Genomic DNA, 12949 nt, shown 5'->3' with positions numbered 1-12949 from the left:
TGAGTATGCCTTGCATGGTGCCTAGGTTATCGAGAACCACAAATTAACAATAATCATTATCTTTATTCTGTTAAAGTGTAATTGATTTAAAGTGTACTAGTAGTTGTTAGGAGTAGTAGTAATGTATTACAAACAATTCACCATGGGTCCCCCCAATAACTCACAAATATATATATTCCCCCATATACTGTGTATGTGTGTGTGTGTGTATTTCAACACTCATAGAAAGCAATAATTATAGTATTTTATGAATGTTCCTGTTTATATATATATATATAAAATTTTATATATATATATATAATTTGAAAACTGTCTTTTTAAGGAATTCTTTATAACCCACAAAAGAGTATAAGAAAATGTCTCAAGACCTAAAAAATTAAATACATTTCAGAATTAATGCTATTCATATAATTTCATTTTACTACCCCCCCCCCCAAAAAAAAAAGCATGAGAAACATAGCTCTTTGATTAAAGCCTATTAAATCCCATACCTGAGTCAAAAGTTTCTCCTGTTTTTCTTTATTGTTGTCAGGAACCTAGAAGAAACCTAGTATAAGTGAGAAACAAAGATTTTGAAATTTTTGCTCACATTTTGAGTCTTCCCCCCCTTCCTTTCTCCTCCCCCTCTTCTTCCTTCTTCCTCAGTCTCCTCCTCCTCTTCTTCCTCCTTCTCCTTCTTTTTCTTTTCTTCTCAGAATAGCTGGTCTAAATGGGAAAATAATCAATCATCTGGATGATCCAAACCTCTTTCATGCAGGTGACAGAATTGGATCCTGGATGGTACTAGTCGGTGGGATGCCATTCTCCAGGATGACTTGTAGTAGCATACAAATCAAGGGTAATTTAGGTATCAATTTGTCCTCACCTTCTTTAATCACTAAATGTGGTATATATAGACACAAATTATGTGATACAAGGCATCCAAAATGAATGACAAGTAAAGGTATCAGCAGTCTTAGCCTACAAAATTCAACAGCAACAATGGTGGCAGCAGCTGTAACAGCAGGTCATATTGATGGGACACTTGAGATCCTCCAGACTGGACATCCCTGGAATAGCAGGAGTTGAAAAGGGATTAGTGAAACTGAAATTCCATGGCTACCATAGACAAAATTTAGTTCTAAAAATATTCATTATCATTGTTATTATGATGGTTTGGCTTATTAATGGTTTTAGTCATAATGCTCTTGAAATATAGTCCCATGCTGTTCACTTATAAATGATGTTTATAACATTATTTTTGTGTATAATGCCCAATTGGAAAAGCTAAGGGTATAATCCTATTTCATTGAAAAAGTGACACTGGAAATCACTTAAAAACCTCTTATTTAAACACCAAGTACACACATTTTTACATGACCATATTGTAACCTCTGCTGAAGTCAGCTATAGAGACAGGTAAAGGTATACAGTATCTATGACTTGTTGATACTATGTGTTTTTCCAAGAGCATGATTTCAAAAGTAGGCAAAGTGTGTACATTTAGCCAGGGAGGATTTGAAATGCTGTGGCAACTAATAAATCAGGTAACTTAATATAACATGTTTATTTCCTGCTCATATGAAATCTACTGGTGGTCTGGGTAATTTTACTGGGCAACTGCCCTCAGTGTAGTGATTTCAAAATGTAAGATGCTTCAGTCTCTTGGCTTCACCATTACAATGTTAAGTTTCCCTCCTTTGCTACAGAAAGAATTTGAGAAATAGAGGGTTTCTTAGGAGTACCTATCTCATTCTCTCAGTTCAGCTATCATACACATTTCCACTGCTCATCTTAGAGTAGAATTAGCTAAATGGCTTCAAGTACTGCTACGGGAATGGGAAGTACAGTGTTCCATATGTCCAGGAAGGAAGAAAAGAAGGGATATAATTTCTTGAGTGTCTTGGTGAATATAGTCAAGGTATGCAAGGAAATTTTAAGTGGTGTAGAGAAAATTGTTCACAATTTTGTTTGCTTTTGCATGTATTTGGAAAACATTACAGCACATCAAGCCTATGAGATAAGGGTTTTATTTTATACAAATTTAAATTGAACTTATGTTATTATAATAGCAATGGCAAGTGTAACAAATGAATATCTAATATTTGGGTAACACTGGCCTAAAGAACCTCTGTAAAATATTTCCATGTGTAAAAGTTTAGGCAAAATAGGAATATGGGGTAGGGGATAGTAATCAGCTCTTTTAAATATTCAGCATGATTCAACAACAGATAGTCTGGGACCACCTACACGGAAGAATTGTTCTAGGGAGCAATTGCCCTTCTTCTATTAAAATTGTGTAATCAGTGACAGAACCCCTTATGGGGGACACTGGGACTCGTGGTAAGTATTCAGTTTTCTCCCTTTTTTTTTCTCACTATTAGATTGAGGTTTCTCTTTGTAGAATGGTGTAAGGCAAGCAACAATGGAATATTTTGGAATGAGGCATCCCACCTGACAGGCAATATCTTCATTATTGACATTTTCTTACCAGTTTTCCATGTCACTGGGTATTGTTCAAGCTGGTAGCCTGGCTCTTCTCAATTCCAATACAGTATCACTAGATATTGTTGCTAATCACAGAGATCTTCAGTCCACTGAAACTCTTCACCCACTGCTGGAATAAATCAGGTGTTTATTTGGGTGGGGTAGGGGGTGATGAGGATTGAACTCAAGGCCTCCTGTATCTTAGGTAAGAGCTCTATCATTGAACTATACTCCTGGCTCAGTATGTCATCTTAAAAATTTCCATCTTCAAAGGTGTAAAATTTTCGATTTTCCAAAAGTGTCTAGAAATCTCTCCCAAGTAGTATGATTTTGATATCCTGATTTGCTATAATATTCTAGGTTTATATGTAATTATAAATAGATGGTCCTAAAGTCACATGGGGAAACCCGAGGCTATGGATAGTTCTGAATGTTCAGGGGTTTTTTGTTTGTTTGTTTGTTTTGTTTTTAAATAGGCTTTTTTTTTTTTGTATGTTTTGTGTGAGATAGAGAGAAAGGTAGAAGGTCATAGATAAGATTAAAGGGAATATGCAATGATGGTGATGACTGATGAATAAACAAAAGCACATTTTGAGGAACCCAAAGAAATCCAATGTTCTGGCATGTATTTCAGAATTGCCCTAACCTAAACTGAAGGATGATATAGGAAACTGAAGACAAACCTGACATTCATAGCATATATTTCCCCATTGGCATTTAAAGATGTGACTTTGTGTCTTAATGAAATGGTTATAATGTCTTATATTGCCTCAATTTCATAAATAGAGTAGGACAGGCATTGTGCAATCTTAGAATTTCAGTTGTATAGGGATATTATTTATAATAAAACTTATAGGTACCATATTTATTTCCCCAGAATCCTACCATTAGGTAATGCATATAAAAATTGCTATTTACTCTTCAATTCTGGAAGAAAGTAAAGGAGGATTTGTAAGATACAGTATATCACAATTAGGTCTGTGGCTCATCAGCCTGGCTTTTAAAACAGCAAGCGCCTTCAGAGACCACCCCAGGTTAAAAGTCTCTAAATACTTCATTTGCTTTAGGGTTAGATGATGTTTAGAGTTTGTTATCTTTTGTAGACCTTGGAAATCTAATTATTTATAATATCCAGTGACATTTACATTTTGCTAAATATGTTCTGCTTGTATAAGAACACATCATGCTTAGAAAAATGGTACAGAATAAGTGCTTGTACTTTTTGCTTACATACAATGTAAAATATTGAGCTTACCTGAGTTATATTTTTACTATAATCACATGATTTTAAGCACATAATTCTCAAATTATGTGTCCTTACTCATTACCATTTAAAATACAGAAAAAGGAAAAGTTATCATTGTTGATTCCATTTGTTTACCATTTAACTCTCAACTATCAAATCAAATATCTATTCCAGTTCATTGGTATCTTGAAATAATGCCATTCATTTCCATGCCAACCACTCCAGAGTGTTTGGTTTAGTTTTTCAGATTGATTGAAAGTAGATTGTAAAGTTGACCCATTGTGTTAAGCTTATTTACACAAACACAGTATCTTGAAAATAAACTGTGAAAGTGCACAGCAGTTGAATCCTAAGGTAGTTCCCATCCTGAATTTTCTAATAACTGCTTTCCAAGGGAACCATTGGGTAGACAATCTCAACTTTACCCGGTACTTTACTGAGGAGATCATTACTTCGAATTTTTTTTTTCTTAAATTTAAGTAATATTTATGTTTTGCTTTAGAGAAAACAATGAGCTTTTGATTTGAAGAATTTCCCTGAGCAAATAATTTCATTCTGATCTATCTATGAAACAATTACAGATGATTTTCCTTCCCCAGGCTCTTGAAACACTTTCCTCAAAAGAGTTAAAAGATAACATTTCTAAGATGAAAGCAATTAAAAAAAATAGTGAAAAAAGACTGTGGAAACAGTGAATAAATTGATTTGGGTACTGGATGGTTACAAATAGATTCCCTTTAGAATGAAGTTGTATTTATTCAAGGATTAATCTTTGCGACTGAACACTTAGGACCCTTCCTGAGGCCATATGCTTGCCTCAGATATTCCTAAATAATCAGACTATTATATATGGTTCCCTCCACCCCACCCCCACTCCACGTTCACTCCCCCCCCCCTCCCCGCTCCGCCCCGCCCCCGCCCCGCTCCGCTAAACGCGGACTTGTCCGCAGACGCTGAGTAACGTGGGCCAGATATACATGGGAGGGAGATGGGAGCAGGGCACGTGGACCAGAAATACTTCCTAGAAACAGCAAGTAGCTGCTCAACCCTGCCTGAACTTTCCTGTAAACACAGTGCACTGACAGACGGCATCCCTGCTGGGTGGATCCCGCACCTCCTAGAGGGAATGGCACTTCTTGTTTTTAATTAGCCAGGGGAAACGTGAATTAAAACTATCTGTTTGGCAAGTCGGTGCAAGAGACTGACTTCTGAGAGGCTTCAGGGAGACGGAGGGAAGAGCTCCGCGGGGGCAGGTAGCGCGTGTGCTGGGTTTGTTTTCTGAATGAAACGCTGGCCGGTGACTGAAAAGAACACAGCTTCTTCCTCTGTCCGCGGCGTAGTTACTGCAGACAGCTCCAGACAGGACATGGCTCTGAAGACGCCCTCCGCGGAATGCTCTCCTGCTCCAGGCTTTTAAACAACTGTCCTGGGGAGAGGAAGGTTTTACGTGTCCAAATACAGCTTGACAAATGGCACTTTGGAACTGTGCTTTCTGATGACAACACGTTCGATTTCTGACAAAGCCTCTCGCACGCTGCCCCTGGAGGGAAGTCCTAAGTAAAACTCAAACCCGCCTTAAAGTGAGGCTCTAGAGGACTTGCACCCTGAGACCGCAGCATGGCATCCGCCGGACGCGCTATCACCTTGCTCCTGTGGGCTCACCTACTACTGGAGCTTTGGCCAGGAGGTCGCGCAGCGGATACCCCCTACCCCCGGTTACGTCTATCACATAAAGGTAGGTTACCTTTTCAGATCCTTTTGTTTAAAAAAAATGTAAAAGTATGTAGACATTTAACTCAGGTTCATGGTCTGCCAAGACCTTTAAAGTGCACCTGAAACATTTTATTGCAAAACTCACCTAAAAGTCTAAGTACCTGTAATCAACAGGGTATACTTACCTCATCTGAAAATAGTGCAAAATCACAGGTCAACTTACAGATGTTATTTCTGTCTTGTAAATATTAAGTTCACTTACTAGTGGGAAGAACAGAAGAAGCTAGAAAACAGGTTGCAAAAGCCTCAAGAGGCTGAGTCCATCAAGTTAGCATCAGGTATTGAAATACCAATGCATGCATAATGGACTACTGGGAAAAGGCTTTAGAAATAGAGGTACAATTTGTTTTTTATTGAGGATGACAGAAGTCCTCAGAAGAAAAATGACGCCCTGCCCATGATAACAGAATCCTCACCATATATTTTAAATGACTAACAACTGATATAAATTACCTTTCTGGTTGACTTGGTTACTAAAATATGTGTATGTGTGCAAAACAAAAAAATGGAGTTTACCTGCAATCATTGTAAACTGACACATCAATTAAAGTATTAGAATTCACTAGCATCCATTCTTTCTTAATGCAAATTCACCTTGCTTTACTGAAGCTCTATCAGAGTGTTTAAATATTTCATCCTGCAATTACGTCTTGTAAAGCAACATCATACTCATAAATAAATGATCAAAAGATAGGATTTGCCTGGGGCTCAGTAAAAGCCAGTCACGAATAGGTTTGGTGATTCCTCCTGTAAACAAACAAACAACAAATGAAACCCAGGCTCTGAGAGAGTGACTTTTGCTGACTTAAAAGAAATTTGGGATCAATTACCAGGAAAGACCTATGTATTATTATGAACCATTGAAGGAGATAACAGATACAATAATGAGGATTGCATAAAAACCATTTATCACTTGTGTAAGCTTTTAAATTATCCCCAACAATGGAAAGAATAGAAGCCCTGTATTTTCCAAATAAAGGTAAAATATTTACCAGAAGGTGGAACAAAAAGAAAGACCTCAAATTTATGTAACATGAATGGTCTTTTTGTCTTTTTTATTGGGCAATGGTTAGGGTGATGGTGACTAGAATTTTCTCATTATTATAATGGTTAAAACTATGGATATTTTCTTATTTTAAATAAATTTCCTATAACCTATAAATAATGTAAATTTAAGAAACAATGACACTAAAAAGTATTTAAAATGTAATATCCAGCATTAAAAAAATCTTTTGATTTGGAAAGATGTATCATGATATTTATTTCCAAGAAGTATGATCAAATATATCAAGACCTGAAAATTTGATGTGATGGGATATGGACAAATGAAGATGACAAAAAATAAGGGTAAAAGATTGATTGCTTTTCTTATGTAAACAAGTGGATAAGCTGCCAGTTTTGTCCAGCAACCATTCTGTTATGCCTACTATTAACCTTTTATACCTCATTGCAAAGGTACTTGGGTTGGGGGACCTAAATATCAATATATTTTCCAAGGTACCTCATTTGATATTTCATAGGAGAGCTTGTAATTTGACCATACCATATCAAAACTCTGACAAAAATAATGCATTATATTGTTACCAAGCTATTTTTTATGATGTCTCTCTTAAATAAATACATGTAATTGATTTTATGAGTTATATCATATAGTGTGGGAGTAGGACTGCTGCTATCTATGTGTGTAGTAGACTGAAAACTCCCAAAAGATTTCCCTTTGGCTTTTCTTAACCTTAAGCTTTAATAGAACTCACTGAAAATGCACAATATTATACTTTTATAAAAGACTGTATAGAATTACCTACAAATAGAATGTTCTTACTGGTGCCATTTAGTTAGCACCCTCAGGTACGATATCACACTGGAGATGCAACCTGAAGCAGCAAATGCATGCAGAACCACAGGTGCCTCAGAGAAAAGAAAAACACATGCAGAGTATCAGAGCATCATTTACCTCTCTGCATTCTGGATTTAGTAGACATTTCAGAGGTATTAAAAAAACTAGGAATAGTCAATTTCAGATTAATCTTATGCTATCTTGAATGATGTCAGTAATGGTGAATTTCTAGTAGTGAGTGAATTTAGATGATTGGAATTATAAACGAGTGCATAGTCTTTCAACTTAAAATGCACAGAGTATATGTGACATAGCACCTCTGCCATGTTCTCTGACCTCAGCAGGGTAATCCAGAAGCTCCCTAGAGGTGATCTATTGGACTAACCCAGTAGTTCTTTTCATAACCATGATTTGGCCATATAGGAGAAAAGCAACCACTTTTTCTTCTATCTTCCACTTTCAAGATGGCATTTGAGAACAAAAATGTCTCTTCTCAGGAGGAGAAAGTTTAAGTGTCATATAAAAAACTTGAGCTAATTTATATAAAAGGTGTTCAAAAATATGTCCAGAGAATTTCCCTTTTCCTTTCTCCTCCCTTCTCCTCTGCTTCTATAAATGACATGTTCTTAAATAGAGCTTGAGAGAACGGTCAGTAAGAGTATAGAAGTGAAAAGGCAGAAATGGAAGAAGATAAAGTCGAAAGATAGTATGAGATATCCAGCATCTTTTATCCTATTTCCCACTGCCTTCCTCCTGCAATGGGATTATATTAAATTCTTCTCTCTTTTTGCTGGATATCCCAACTCTCCTTGGTTTTAAGAAAATATGCTAACTTAGGGGTGAAAGGCAAGATAATTACTCTTGTTCAGGTAATACATATATCTCTTAATGTATAAGAACACAATAAATTGAGTTAACCAATAAAATATAGCTATGATTAAAATGGCAAGATGCTGTCCTGCTCTGAAATGAATTGTATTCAAGCTTTGATTTGAGACTGACTATATCAGGGAAATTTTTAAAAGTTCATGAATAGTTATGCATTATAGGTAACTTTAAGCTAAGTTATAATATTCTACTCCAAAAGTTTTCCTGAAAAATATCTGTGATCCTCATGCTAGATCAAGGAAAGTGATTGAAAGAAAAGTCCTGGTTGGATTCAGACACTTCCCTCCATTGATATCTGTTCTCTTCTTATCTTTCACTGTCCTGTATTAATGAAGTTACAGGGAAGACAAAAATAACCTTCTTGATAAAGGAGTTCAAAGAAGAAAAAAATAAATGAGCAAAGACTTATGTCAAAGAAGAAATCCCAGTGTATGTGGAAAGCACTAATCAAGGGAGGATTCAATCAAGGAAATTCAATAATGGGGGTGTGGCAGATGGGGTAGGTGTTCAGTTTCCATAAGGAAGGATGCAATTAGGCACCAAAAAAAGGACTGCTTAAACAGAGAATGTTCTGGACTGTTTGGTCAAGAGACAGTTAAATAAAAGCATCGTTGTGACAGAAGATCATTCCTTAAATATGATTACATTATAAATGAAAATATAAGTATTGAATCCATATACATAAAATGGTCAATAGAATGTTAATTAGTGTATTTGTATCTGGGTTCTATAACTATTTAAGTACAGACTTGTAGTAGTTCAGAGAACTCAGGATTTGAAGTCAGAGTTCTCTACTCTAGCTTTAGCTCTCCCACTTATAGTAATAATAATTACTATAAGTGCTTGTGCCTCAATTTCCTCAATTGAAAAACAGAGGTAGAATGATGTTTTCCCAATATATTTCACTGAGCTTTGAGAGGATCAAATGAAAGAATGTTTATAAATGTATTTTAAAACCTAAATATATACTTACATTATTAATATTTCCTGAAGACAAATATAAATTGAGAATATTGGAAGGAAACATATCCTAAGGAGAGTTGCCCTTGGAAATCACTTTTGAGTTCAGATTTCATTAAATGATAGACTGATGCTAATAGAGGAGAAAGAAGTTGATCTTAAATAGCCTAAGAATGTATGTTTTTTCCTGATTATAGTCATTCTGAATTCTGTCTTTCATACCCTCAGCCTCTAGTTATAACACCTTAGAAGATCATTACATAATCTCTGCACTTTACAATAATCACAGGCCATAAGTTTTGCTATTAAAGTATAGATATGTCCCTAGAGTAGAGGAAGAGAGTCGGTGAAAGGAGAGAAGGGCATAGTAGATTGGAATAGAGAAAACTATGTTATATGCCTTTTTGAATATGTCAGAATTATATGTAACTATAATGCTCTAAAATTGTTTATATATATATATATATATATATATATATATATATTCTTTTACTACACAAAGCCACTCTATATCACACATTTTTTAGAATTTTCTCATTTATAAGAATATAATTGTATAATAGAATTCTCTCATTTATAAGAATATAATTGTATAATTGACACAGGATCCTAAAAGAGAACAATGATAAATAAAAGTTTTGAATGACCATCCTGGAGGCTGTGGTATTTACTTTCTATCCAGAGCAAATAAAAAATGATTCAGTGACCGAGCCAGTTTTACTTGAACTAGCTCATAGTTTTGGTTCCTCAACCAATAACTAGGTGTTATCAATAGTGATATTAGTCACACATTCCTGGGTGTTGATAAATAAAAACTGGTCATAAGGTATGATTCATAAATATAAGCATTAAACAGGACCCAGGAGTAAACATTAACCTACATAATCAAAACTCCATCAGGGAGTATCAGTTGAGAATTAAGTGGTAGATGTATTAAGAAACAGTTTATATTAAAGAAAAATAATAGATAAGATGCAAATAATTGCAACATATTTTGTTGAGTTTGGCATAAACAAAAGATGCTTTCTGTAGAGGAGGTCTATGCAAGAATGTTAGTGTTATTCTTAATATTTTTTTATTTGCTACAAATATTGCCCATGCATCACATCAGTGCATCTAAAGATACGAAAGTCTCTGAATGGTTCTATGAATTTTCATTTCTTATCTGTATGTGTCATATTACAGAAGGAAAACAGTTATCCTTCAGTACAAAAATAGGATGAAGGGAGATGAAGTTTAGGAAAAACAGTAAATTGAATTTATAAATGAACTGTACCAGATTTAGATTGAAGCATAATTTATATGTGCACAACTATTTTTAAAAATTTTTTGAGGGTAGTGTTCTATATATTAAATGTAACCATTACCTGCTCTTAATATGATTAATAAATATATGTACTAGTTATACTTTCATAATGAAACATAGTTTCAAAAATATGTTTTTTTGCTTTCCATGTCAGATTTGTCATTCTGCCTGAGAGTAGAAGAGGGCTTTTTTTTTTTTTTTTTTTCCCTTCTTGGGGGAGATCACATCAAAGCTCTATGACCTCAGTTCTGTCATCACATCCTGAAACACCAAACCATCAAATTGGTTGTTATGGATAGAAATTGTTAACGATCTATTGAGTCAGTTTTGTTTCATCAACTGTATCTACAGGAGTCAACACTGGGATTTCTTGGTAGGAGAGTAGGCAAAGATTTACTCCTTTATCTTTAGCTCTTCTGTGGTTTAGCAGAGGAATTTAGTCCACAGGAATCTAGAAAGGGCACTTTGCATGCATGCATGCCCCTTAATACATGGCAACGGCAGTGTTAAAGTGATCTTGTAAGTTCAGTCTCAGAGTTGAAAATGGAACAAAACTGAAATTATACTTATTTTCTAAAGTGTGCATGCTGAATATTTAGGTTATTTTCTTAGTTTTAATAGACAGGGCCACAATGTTGTTAGTAGTTTTTAGCATGACATCTGACACTATGCAATACTCTAAATTATACAAAGGATGATGGTTGGTTATTTTTATAATAATTTTTCACAGTATAGTTTTAAATAACATTTGAAGCATAAGAGGAACTATTGATATCATGAGTTTTTCCTTGGACTAAAGCAAGCATTATTCTCTATACTCATTGTAAGGCTGACAGTGACAAGACTGGATATTTTATAGCCAGGATATTCTTGACTTGTAGTGGAAAAGATCTGTCAATACCACATTTAAACCAAGTGTTAGAGAAAATCTCTGATATTGTAAGAACATTTTCTGTCTAAGAATGTGATCATTTTAAGAATAGATATCTCTGGAATTGATAACTTGCCTTCACAAGGCCCCGTTGTGGCCAAAGCAGGGTATTACTCAAGAACTTTTCAGCCTGAGTTCGAATGCTTGGTTCATAATTCCACCTATTACCAGAACCCCCTTCTCATGGTAATCTTACCTCCATAGAGAGATGGGGGGGAAAGGAAAGAAAAATCTATTGACTTGCCTAATTTCAGATACTTAGAAATTATTTCTACTTCTCTGCCTTATAACTAAATTCTCAGCCATCACTGCTTTCTGCTGAAGGACTTGGCTCATGGACTTAGAACAGTAAACAAGAAAGTAGTTTAACTCAGTTATTACCAGACACTCTCACATCCTCATTTGGTTGACCTGAAAACCCTGGACTTTGAAGAGGCATATACACTTTGAATCTGGATTCTGGCTATATGGCTTGAGTAAGTTACTTAGTTTTTTTTTAAGCATGAATTTTTCTCATCTCTAAAACAGTGTATGTAACATATAATTTGCAGAACTTTGAAAACATTATAAAAGATAGTGGGAATTATTGTGTCAGAATACTTAACCCTTAGGAAGCTTTTCATAAATTACTCAATGAGTCAGAGGAGATTCAGAGAAATAATTAGTCTATGCTGGTTTTCTTTTTTATTCTAAAAGTAATAGTCATGAACTAGTTATTAACTTATGATTTAAAAAGAGGGGTGATCTTAATTTTCATAGATTTTTACTTGAAAGATTTTCTCTCAGGAGAGCCAGCTCTGATTGGAGTATATAACTAGGAGAAATAGAGACATTGGGATCTCTCACATTTGTTACTTACTGTATAATTGTTTTGTTAATAATTTAAGGAAAGTTGGAACTTTATCTGCTGGCTCCTTGGAGACAACAGACCAAATCTGCAAAATAAACCATTACTAACAAAGGTAATTGTGGACCCAGCATTGTAAAGGACAATAGCACTACAAAGACCAGACCACACTGACCAGAGCTATCAGCTCAGCATGTGTTGTTTGCTTTGAAAGTGAAAGAGAGTCTTCTCTTCTGCCTTCCCCAGGACAAAAAAATATCTAGGGCAGGGCCTGGTTCCTGACACTTAGTAGGTATTCACTAAATGCCCATTGGGTGGGTGCATGAATAAAGCAGAGTGATTTAGAGCTGTGCTTTTCAAAGGCCAGTCTGATGGGGGCTGGGGTAAGAAGAGTACCAAGGGAAATGAAGAACCCTGAGCAACTATTTATGACTCCTTTAGCCAAATATGCATTAGGAGAAGGGCTGGGTCTTTCCCTGGCTGTTCACCTTCTTTCCCCTCAGTGCTACAGTTAGTGAAATAGCAGGGCCCTCAGAAGTCCTCTGGTCATATCGTTTCTCTCATCTGTACCCAGTCTTCTTCCTCTTTGAAGTCTACTGTCCATGCACTTGTCATTTTTGGGTTATCACCACCTCTCCTTCTTGCTTTCTCTTCTCTCTTCATTCTTTGACTGCTATGTGATGTGTTCCTCCTCC

At 35.5% G+C, this 12949-nt stretch overlaps 1 protein-coding gene across 1 annotated transcript in view; it reads left to right on the top strand.

Annotated features, from left to right (window-relative positions):
• Positions 1–5329: 5329 nt before the first annotated feature.
• The window catches only part of Sema3e (semaphorin 3E), a 256296-nt gene continuing 248676 nt past the window's right edge, over positions 5330–12949 (top strand). The window contains exon 1 of the mRNA XM_071607884.1: positions 5330–5447. Coding sequence (XP_071463985.1) covers positions 5330–5447 — 118 coding nt within the window. The remainder of the gene's footprint in view (positions 5448–12949) is intronic.

The sequence above is a fragment of the Marmota flaviventris genome, chromosome 1 (genome assembly GCF_047511675.1).
Source record: "Marmota flaviventris isolate mMarFla1 chromosome 1, mMarFla1.hap1, whole genome shotgun sequence".
Lineage (NCBI taxonomy): Eukaryota > Metazoa > Chordata > Mammalia > Rodentia > Sciuridae > Marmota > Marmota flaviventris.
Note: the sequence above shows the minus strand (reverse complement) of the source record. Positions and strands in the feature narration are given on the sequence as shown.